At 49.0% G+C, this 10,947-nt stretch overlaps 1 protein-coding gene across 1 annotated transcript; it reads right to left on the minus strand.

Annotated features, from left to right (window-relative positions):
• Positions 1-103: 103 nt before the first annotated feature.
• On the minus strand, positions 104-3,742 carry SLC35C1 (solute carrier family 35 member C1). The gene is made up of 2 exons (XM_079307988.1): positions 3,098-3,742; positions 104-1,356 (listed from the first exon to the last, which is right to left on the minus strand). Exons 1-2 carry the CDS (start codon positions 3,636-3,638, stop codon positions 797-799), a joined length of 1,101 nt encoding a protein of 366 aa, XP_079164114.1. The 5' UTR covers positions 3,639-3,742; the 3' UTR covers positions 104-796.
• Positions 3,743-10,947: the final 7,205 nt, after the last annotated feature.

Consider the following 10,947-nt stretch of genomic DNA (forward strand, 5'->3'; position numbering starts at 1 on the left):
TGTTTCAGAGCAACTTTCAGCTCCTGTCTGTCTCGGAGGCCAAGCTCACTCCTCCAGGAAAAGGCCACTGGAGCGAGCATGCTCCCCCTCACTGGACGCAGTGCAGAGAGAATGAGAAGTTTAATTCCTGAGTCTCAGCATGCTTCCTCAAACTGAGAAACCAGGTGTAAAGCAACACAGGATAAAACCTCAGAAGGATGTGATAACGACTCTTTGGAAAGGTGTTTTGGAGGCACAGCTGTTACTTAGACTTGTACATAGCCAGAAGGGAGAAAATTTCCATCTTCTGCACTGAATGGGGCAACAGGAAGAACAGCTGTTGCAAAATCCTTATACAGCAGAACAGTTTACTGAAGTCTAACCCAAACAGTCTGGCTACTTGCCTCTTCCTTATCTGCAAGTCCAGGATTTTTTAACTTCAGATTGAATTCATTCTGTTAATTCTAGATCCCTAACTACACAAAACTCCCATTCTGGTCTTTGTCTGATATGTGCCCACCCCTCCCCTCCCCACCCAAGATGCAAATTTCCCAGATTAGGTAAATAACAACATCCATTTTAAAAAACAATCACAAAAAAAATCCCCAGTTGATCTCTACAACACATGCTCTCCCCAACTCTGACACAGGGTGAGATAAAACATGATCCAGTCAGGTCTTTGGCTCTGGTCCCTGACACAGTTCCCCATACACTTTGCACGTGCATTTTTCCTGCTCCTTGCTCTTCTTTTCCCAGGAGGAAAGGAGCACCAAAGGTTATCCCCCTCCAGGCCCAAAAACAGAGGTGCAGGAGCCCCCTACACACCAGTCTCATTTCTTTCGCCGCTTTTGACACTGGGATCCTCTTGCACCTTTCTCATCTCCAGTCCTTTCACCCACGTGTAGGCAAAGGAGCCCCCGAGAACCATCAAGTTACTCGTCCACCACAAGAAGCTCTTTGTCTCCTCAAAGTAGATAACAGCCAGCACTGTTTGTGCACAGGCCTTGGCTGTGCCAGACACGTTGTGGGTGAGCGGGCTAGTGAACTTAATCTGCAGGCCAGTCACGTACCCAATGGCAAAGCCAAACACTCCCCCTAGGGTCATCACACCCCAAAAACTGGGGCTCCCCAGCTTGTCAAAGTGGTAGAGGGTGCGGAACTCGCCCAGCAGCACCATGAGGGGGAAGAACAGGACACAGGCGTTGATGTTGTTGTAGAAGGTGAGGCGCCAGATGCTACCATCCACCACAGGCAGCACCTTCTTGGTGTAGATGGCATTGAGAGAGACACAAAGGCTTGCTAAGATCCCAAAGAATATACCTGTCCACGACAGAGTGCCCTCTGCTCCTTCCTGGTCAACACCCAGCCAGAAGCCACCTGCAACCAAACAAATCGGGCATCATCTGAACAACTGCTGAAATATACAGCAAAATATACAGTCAAAAAAAAATCCAAATTTACTTTATAGTAAACAACAACAACAACAAACAGGCTTAAGGGCTTCTCCCTTCTATTAAGTGAATGCACAAAATGTCATGACTAGTGTCTTGGGAAGACTTCTTTTGGGAGCACAGGAAATTTATTGTGCAGGTAATTCGACCTCAGAGGACTAATTCCCACAACAAGCAGGCACCATTAGACCAGAAACTACTATTCCAGCTAGTGTTTGCATATAGGTAATTTTCAGATGACCTTTTCTTTTAATTGAAGGCTGAAAACTGACAGGTTTCTACCTGAAAACCTGTAGAAAAAAATATTCTTCTAAGTTTGAAAAAAAACCAGCTTTATAGACTTTTCTCTGCTGTTAACAGGGAGGAAAAAGTAGGTCAGAGAAGAAGATGGAAAGACAGTAAAAACATGGATGTAATATTAAGCATGATCAAAAAAGAGGCAGAAACTGTGTGCAGTATCTTCATGCTAAACTTTGATGTGCAAAGCACTGTCTAACCACCTCCAAAACAGGAGCTACAGGCTTTGCATCTCCAGGGCAGAAAGGGAGACCTCTCCCCATGCAGCTCATAAGCAAAACATAAAAGGGAGATAAGCTACTGAAGGAGCACTGTACCACATTTCCATTAGCTGCTTCTTGTTGGAGGTTGTCTGGGAAGTTGCCTGCAAAGCACCTAACACTCTTGAAACTAAGCCCAGATACAAAAGGGTTCGATGCACAGACAGGAGGGGCTTGGGGTCAGGCTGTAAAGGATGCTCAGCATGCATGCTGCTATAGGCACACAGCAGTGCTCTCACAGCAAAAGGAGATGGAGCCAGGAGAACAGAGTGTTCATCTTGGAGAAACCCTGTCAGGCTGCCAGGCACCACACTCCTGGGCAATGCCTGAACAAAAGATTGGCTGAAGGCAATTGCTTGCATCACTTGTAGAAAACACAGTAGCTCTGCTCCTCTTCACTTCTTCCATGGAGATGAGATTGTCCCATGTTCATCTGATTCCATCCAACTAACACTGAGTGAATGCATGCACACCTGGAACCAGACTGAAATCACCAGTACACCACTCTTGGCATCCAAATGGCCCTTCAGTGGAAGGGACCTTTTGGGATGACTTTGCCTTTGGAATGGACAATTTATAAGCATTCCTGTTAAGTCACTCAATGCCTTGCCCTACATCCTAATCACACAACTAGATCTCGTAGTGTTTTATGCTTGACTCGATCAGCTAACCCTTCATCACATGCTTTCAGACAATTGTAGAAACCAATTGGCTGCCTCTATTGTACCGTCCCGGTGGTGCTGACACAAATGTTATTGTTACCAAAGTTAATCATCAACAAGGCCCTGGGAACAGGGAGAAAGCCACCTGCTATTTTATAGCCTGTAGAGAGGGAAGAAACAAAAAGGTAAGGCCATTTAAACTTCATTAGAGGGCAGATACGCTTTAGTGCTCAAAGGAAAAAGGGAACTATGTCAAACGAGAGTAACTTCTTCTCTTAATGAGTAATCCTCCAGACATAAAAATTTGCCATAGAGCAAGACATGAGCCCTGAGCTACCCCACCTCACCAGGAAGCTGCCATGCAGGTGGGGATGGCTTCCCAGGGGAAAGACACCTCATCAGCGTCTCTCCAATGTCAGACGGGTGCAGCTATCCTGCTCCCCCTCACCTATGATGACTCCGCAGGCCAGCAGGGCATAGAGGGAGGTGGTCTGCTTGAGGAGGAGGTAGGAGAGCAGCACGTTGAACACGGTGGTGAGGGAGCGCCCCACGTTGTAGAAGGCCACGCCGACATGCTTGAGGCAGAGGTTGTTGGAGGTGACCATGCCGATGAAGACGGCGGAGAGGGGCAGCACGCTGCGGGACACCTTGGGGTCGAGGCGGAGGGCGGGCAGGCCGGAGCAGGGGGGCCCGCAGGCCGCCCCCAGGCTGAGGCCCAGGCACAGCGCGGCCGTCAGGGCGCACTGGAAGAAGGTGACGAAGAGAGGGGCGTCGAGGCGCAGCGAGGGGCTGTCCAGCAGGTACTTGTTGAGGAAGACCATGGCGATGGAGGTGAACCAGTAGAGGCAGACCACCACGGCGATGCGCAGCGCCCGCAGCAGGAAGGGCGCCCGCCGGCCCCCGCCGCCCTCGGCCGGCAGCAGCGGGTCGGCGCCGCCGCCCAGCGCCATCCGCAGGATGCCCGTCCGCGTCAGCTGCGCTCTGCTCATGGCGGGCCGGGCCGCCAGCGCCGGCCGCCGGCCCCTGCCTCGTCCTGCCGCCGCCCCGGAGCGGCCCGGAGCGCCGGGCCCCGCCCGCCGCGCTTTATTCACGCCCCGCGGGCGCCGCTCGGCGCCGCCCCGGCCGCGCCGCCATGGCGGGGGAAGGCCCGGCCCGGCCCGGCCCCGCCGCCCGCTCCGCCCCGGGGCAGCGCCAGCGCCGCGCCTGCCAATTACGAGACTTAAAAAAAATTACTGACAAAGGATGCTCTCTGATAGCCCAACTTTGTGTGCTTCCAGGCCGAATCTACAAGAAAGGAGATTTAATCCGCGGAACAGAGAGCAGCGAACAAACAAGCTCTGAGTGATTCCTGAGTGTCAAAAAGAAATTACTTGTCGGCGGAATAGCCTTGTTAAGGTTTAGGTCTGGGTACGTTTCAACGACTTCAGACCCAGGTGGAGGCTTGCAAAGCTTGGGGGGCAAGCTGACAGGGCACACAAAGAATATAGAATTTACAGACCCTAAGGATGGTGATCAGGACCCCTAAGTTAAGGAAGAAACTAATAAAGACAGCTCAACAACTGTACCGAGATCAGCTCCAACCGGGTAAAAGGTTATTCCAACAGGGTCAGATTATAACCAACAACTCACTGACCACCAAGTCAGGAAACCCATTGACCCAAAAGAAGAGAAAGACAGCATGCAGACTAATAACCACGAGAAGCAAGAAAATAATCAGTAGATAGAAGATAGAATATTAATCAATAAAATATCTAGGTAACTTGTAGCCAATGAATTGGGTTTGTTCTATAGCAAACAATACCTTTGTTTGCGAAAATGTGTGAATAGTGAAAAGTTCTGGTTGCTGTCACACTGGCCTTGTGTATTTGCCACTCAGCACCCCTTTCCCTGCAGAACTGCAAATAAATCAAATACCTCAACTCTGTGTGTGGATTGGTGTCTGGCACACTGGGTGAAAGAACTTATTTTGGGACAGCAGGGGCAGATAGCAACTGGGGCAGTTTAATGAGGAACAGTCACCCGAGGACAGTCCTTGGGCACTCTCCACAGCCAGGAGGGAGGGTCTTGCTGCGGGACTGCTGGGGAGGGGCTGCCACACTCATGGGCATTAATGGTGACCAGCACTGTGTCCACCTGGCATGGCTGGGCAGTGGGTGGCAGAAGGACACTGGTGGCAGTCCTTGTGTCAGGAACAACACTGCTTTGCTGGCTCGTGTCAGCATCCTTCATGTGCTGGCTGGAGAAAGTAGGATCTCGGTGTTGGACATGCAGTGGATTGCTAACATGGATTTTGCCCACATCCCATCAAAAGCACAATGTGCTCACTGTGCTGCCCAAGCCTTCTTTACAGAAAACATGTTTGCATTTTTGTGGAGGCAAGTAAAACCTTCCCAGTACAATTTAGATGAAGGAGGCATGGTGACATGTGCAAGCAAGGACCCCACAGGCAGGAGTCAGCTGCCCAGTTCACATTCCTGCATTAATAATTTTGATGTCTCACCAGGAGAATGTCTCTGTCAATGCCATTTGCATCTCCAGTACTGAGGTACAGCCTCTGCTGTCTTGTGCACTACCCTGCTACATGGCAGGCAATACAGGGGCTGAGAGCTTTCAATGTAGCCTGAGTGTTAGGATAGGCTGCACACATTCTCATGCTAATGCAGTTATCCCACAGTCCACATCATCATTCCAGGTATAAAACACCCATCTGCCCATAATCACATGCCAGAACATCCCATGTTCTCTTAATGGTGCTTTATAACAAAGAAGCCTTTCAATAACAAAGTCTAGCATGTTGTGAATTCAACTTGCTGGACAGGATGAAATAAATTAAAATTAATGCCAGATTCCAGGTAGTGGGGGAAGCAGCAGTGAGCTCTGTCAAACATTGGTCGGTATGACCCTCACTTATTTCAGCTGAGGCTGCTGCAAAGTGTCTGGTTTGCAATGTCCTGGGGCCCTGTAATTTGCACAGGGCATAATTAAGAGGATTTTGGAAGCAAAGCCAGCAGCTTTAATTGGCCCCCATGGCAATCTTTGCTGCTCTTACAGTTGGGAAGGACAAAAGTATAGGAGGGGTTGTGGGGAGAAAAGTGATGTTCCTAATTGGGCCAGTTGGTGTGGCTAGAAAATGTTTCAGGCATAACATTCTTTTCTCAAATCTCTGAAGTCACACTTGATTTTTTTTTTCCTTGCAGGTGCCTCAGCTGGTTTAGTAAATGATGCTGCCCTTCCTCACAGCCCTTGCCTTCTAAGCAGCATCTGGGCTCTGATGGGAATCATGTTCCCTCTGGACAAAGAAAGCTGGGGCTGGTGTGCTTGCTTTGGACTACCCAAGTGCCCTGCAGGGTGAGGGAGTGTTCAGGGTTGTGTTCTGAGCAACATCTCTCAGCCCTGCACCATGTGATAGGTGCCTGGTAGCACCCTTGCAACCCCAAGCGAGTTTTTCCTGCTCACCTCTCCCTGCTCTGCCTGCACAGCACCCCATGCATAAATGTATTTATTTTTTCTGTCACTTGCTAGTGTTGTTCAAAATGCCTTCTCTAAACTAAACACAGGAGTTGGAGAAGGCAAAAAACCCCTCCCATTGTGTCTTGTTCACTCATTCAGTGCACAGAAGACTGCTTTGGCCTGCAGAAGTTTGAAATATCCCAATCAATAAAATCCTCAGTGCTTATCCTGGGGGATTATCCTACAGCTCTATCACACATGTATGGCACGTCTGCATGGGAAAATCAACCAGAATAACTCCCTCACCTCTGCCAATATAACTCCCTGGTGCTGACAGTGTATTCCAAAATAAAAGTGATTTGTTCTTGAATAATGAGGTAGTTTGGTGATAGTTGTGCTGGTTAGTCTCCCTAGGCAGAGCTTATCTACAGCATAGCAATGGTTTTGACAAGTGCTTTGAGAAAAGGCTTTTCTAGGTGCAAAAACTGACCAGCAGAATTACTCTGCCATAGCTCTACCTGCCTACCCTCCTCACAAGGGTGCTTTGCTATGAGGGGAAAGGTGGTTTAAAGTTATAGGTATAGAAATTTCAGAGCAAAAGTAGGAATAAGGAGGTAATAATGCTAATATAAGCTGTTTAGACAATGTAGCCTGGCCTCCTGCACAACATCAATCTTAGGCTTTCCTGAATTAAATCTTACTTGAATTAAACCTGATCATCTATGAGGGAAAACAAAAAAACCAATTTTGATTAAAAATACTTCCAGAGACTGAATTCAATAGGGCATTAGCAATGTTATTCTGATGGCTGGTTCTTTCCCACTAAATAATGCACACTCCTTTTTATGCTTGGCATTGCCTGGTTCCAGTTTCCAGGCCTCTGGATCTTGTTACAGCTTTGCTGCTGTAGCATAATAAACATGTTCTGTAGTGAAGTTAAAATTATTTATCTTCCCCAAAACCAGGGCTAAAAGGTAACTTCATCTGCCTGTAACTGCTTGCTTGTAAAATAGTCAGCAAAGATTCACTTCTATATGCAGATGAGACCTCAATATTTTCCTGACCTACTGCCTGTTGTGTGTTAACATGGCAGCACATATTGTGAGGAGCCAGCACAGGATCATTCCAGGCCTGGGAGTGTGCTGCTTCATGTTGCCTGAGTGCTTACAAAATAAACAATTATCACCAGTGGAGGCCTGAGGCTGGAAAATAAGCAGCTTTGACAGGTTCTTTATGCAGGGAAATCTGGCTGGTAGTGTCCTTGCTCACGAGTCTTGTGAGGTGCCTGCCCTCCACGCCTGATGCTCTGCCTGCTGCTGGCATGCACACAGACACACACACACACACACACACACACACACACACACACTCCTGCATCTTATTTACTTCTTTCCTATGTGAACAGAAAACCTTTTTAACTATGAGAGGTGCTGCTCCTCCGAGGGGAGAGCTCTCCCCACTAAAATTAGGTGACCTACTTGAAAGCGTGCAAATCAGCTGATAGCCAGCAGCCTGGCTGATAAACAGCAATGGGCTTTGGGGTGTTCATCAAAGCTGGTGGTGAGACAGCACAGATTGCATTTCTGGCCACACAAGGGACCTGGACATATCGACCACTGTGTTATTGCAAGAATAGGCCCTCTGCAAGTCATGTAGAAGAGCAAACAAAGCAGCAGAAAACATTGCCAGTTTTGTTTCTGGGTTTGGGAGTAGAAACAGGACTCATTCCTCTATCTAGAACGGGACATTGCATTTAAAAATTTATTGTTCCTTACAAGTACAGGTATCTGATTTCCAGTTAATACAAACATCCTTCATGCTGACATTTCTAAAGCATGGAGCTTACAAGTTAAGATATCAATCTAGATTTATACATGTATCAACACACATATATACAAGCATGTAAGTATATTTAGATCTGTACATATGCATATGTATGTGAGTATGCTCCAACTATGCACAGGAGGTGTGGTGACACAATGGTGTCCAAGCAGGGACCAACAACCAGGAGAGTTCCTCTGTGACAGGAATATTACTTTATTGTGACAGGGGTATTACTTTACTGGACCTGCTGGTGATTCCTCTGGTTTGCTGTGTGTCTCGTCAAAATTAACTTGAGCTTTCAAGGTTTCAGGTTTGAACTGCAGATGTCACAATAGGTAACAACAGGTCTCAGCTGTCACACCATTATTTAGCATTTGCTGATAATCAATACAGGAGAAGAAGGCCAATGCAAAATCTAAGATTGATGTGTCAGATCAGATTAGCTGAATCAGGTCTCTGTTTGCTAGGGTAGTAAACATGAATCACGGGAGACAATTGAGTAATCTCTTAGTATTGTCCTCAAACAACACCTATTCCTAGCACTGATGTTTCCCATTACAATGCAGCTTCGTTCCAGACTCCCCTGGTTTGTAGGAGAAATGGCCTTGGCAGAGTTTTAGTGCTGCAGCCCTCCTCCTGCTCTAGCAGGATAATAGATGTTGCTGCAGTTTCATTGTGGAAAAACATGGAACTCCGAGGGAGTCCAGTGCAGGGGAGGACTGGTGTCACTGCGGAATTGGAACAGTTTTGGTCTAGGTGGATTTTTTAGCTGTGGTTCTGTGCCAGCTTTGCTGGCCCAGACAGCTTCTGCAAAGATGCTGTGGTGCCTCCCCCACATGCTGTCCTGCAGCAGCCTGGTGACACTAGCTGGAAAGTGCTTGGATCCAGCTGCACCCAGCTCAGACACCTTCCTGGACCCCAGAACACGGGGCACTCACACAGAATCTGCTGGAGCTCAGCCCAGAAGGGGCTAACTCCCAGCTGGATCCAAACTAGCTCTGAAGCTGGATCCAAACCAGCACTGCCTGGGCTCTTCCATCTCTGGACATCTGGTGCCAGGTCCCTGGAGCAGTCATGCTGACTCAGCTCTGCAGAGAGACAGCAGGACCTCTGCAAGGGCTCTACCCCATTAAAACAGCCCTGAGCTTTGCAAATCTGAGCTACTTCTGGAAGCAGTGCAGGTGTCCCATCAGCTAATAAAATTTGCCACATCTCAGACCCTCTGTGCATCTGGCGCATGCTGTATCCCCAGCTAGGATAGTCTCACTGTGCATAAATGGAAGTGATTAAGAAAGAGGTAATGAAGGTTTCTCCTGGTTGTCTTGTCGCCTCCTGGCTTCCATCCCAGAGTTTTAACTATGGAAACAGTGGGTACCTGCTTTGACCGTGGGCATAGACTGGAGATAAACAAGTTCCTTCCACACCAAATTACATCATCATCATCTGGCAAGTATCTGAGCCTGGATCGTTTCCCTTTCCTGCTCCCCTGGCGTGAGAGCCAAGCCGTGTTTGGAACAGTCACACCGAAGTGCCGGCTGCACATCTGTACCAGCGGTGCTGCGGAAGGAGCTGGATTCCGAGGAGCGGCTGTGGCAGAAGGGACACTAGAGGGCAGGGCTGGCACACGGTTGGAGCCTCCCGGGCAGGGTGGGACGAGCCTGGGGCTGGGCTGGGGGGCCGGGGCAGGACTGGGGCGAGGCTGGGCTGGAGGGGACCCTGCTCATGCTGGTCACTTTGCCACCTCTTGCAGCCGTGGGAGGCAGGAGGGGGTGCACACAGTGCAGCAAGGGCTGGGAGCTCTGTGACTGCTTTCTGGGGTGCATGGGGATGATAAGGCGTGGAACACATCTCCAGCTGCCCGTGCTGGCCTCTGTCACCACCCGGGAACGGTAGGGAATCAAGCCCTGGAAGTCCAGGTGACAAACTAGAAATCACAGTATGACACACAAACCACCACAGATTAAATACATTGCCCAGTTCCTGAATGTTTCCTGGGCACCCCCCAGTATGCACCTCATCCTTGTGGGCTGCAGCAGTCTCTGCTTTCTGCTCCTGCCAGGCAGGAACTGGCTTGGACCTGACTGCCTGTGCAGCAGAAATGACTCTACACGGCAGGGTGAAAACCAGCAGCCCACAGCAAAGAAAAGAAAAAAAAAAAAAAAAAAAAAAAAAAAAAAAAAGAAAAAGTGAAGAAGATGCTCCTTTGTCCCCCTGTCTCTGAAGAAGAGGGGATAACCTTGAGGGAAGGTCGATGGCATCCCAGGGTGACCCCTGGTTTGAAAGGATGGCTGGGGATGGCTCTGCTTGCCATGGCTTGGGCAGTGATGCTGAACTCTCTGCCTGGAGCTGGAAATGCCCCACTGCCAAGGCCAGGTCAGGTGAGGGAGCAGTAGTCCAGCCCTTTAGGAGCAGAGCAGGCAGGTAGAGGGCTATGATTTATGAGGCAAGCCTTTGGAAACTCTCCAAACCCACTGCTTAAGTGCTTCTGAATGGCAGCATTAATTACTATTAAAAACATACATTTATATCTCTCTCACCTGCTTTAAATCCTGTGAAATTAGATTTCCTACCCAACCCTTCCAGCCTTTGTGGCAGCCCAGGGTGTTTTATAGGCCCATAAAGCCCCACAGTACCTGCTGTCTACATGGGCTCTTATTTACGAGGCCTTTAACAATCTTACTGGCTGCACCATCTGAGCTCCCTAATCATTTCCTTTCCATGTGCCTTGGAGGGAGTGGTCCCTCAGCCACCCCAGAGCCATTCCTGTCCCCACAGGGACAGGCTGATTCAGAGACCCAGGAACCTAGGGTGGGAGTGAGGCTGTGCTGGGGCATCCTGATGAACCCATTTCCAGTATTTAGGCCAGCTTCTCTGGTTTTACACAGAAAAGGGATTCAGTGAGACAAGTGCCTCATGACAGTGTTGTGCATGTCCTTGCTTGTGTGTCTTTTACAGCAAAGTAATGCCAGGCATCGCCAAAAGCCACCCAGAACCTCCCAGGGTTGGGCTAAAACCCCAGATTTA

Source organism: Erithacus rubecula (assembly GCF_903797595.1).
Source record: "Erithacus rubecula genome assembly, chromosome: 6".
Classification (NCBI taxonomy): domain Eukaryota; kingdom Metazoa; phylum Chordata; class Aves; order Passeriformes; family Muscicapidae; genus Erithacus; species Erithacus rubecula.

What these genes read in the sequence shown, in the direction of transcription:
- SLC35C1 (XM_079307988.1), bottom strand. Translation starts at nt 3,638, where the DNA reads ATGAGCAGAGCGCAGCTGACGCGGACGGGCATCCTGCGGATGGCGCTG. An exon ending in GGCCTGCGGAGTCATCATAG is followed by an intron (nt 1,357 to 3,097) that starts GTGAGGGGGAGC and finishes GTTTGGTTGCAG; the next exon opens with GTGGCTTCTGGCTGGGTGTT.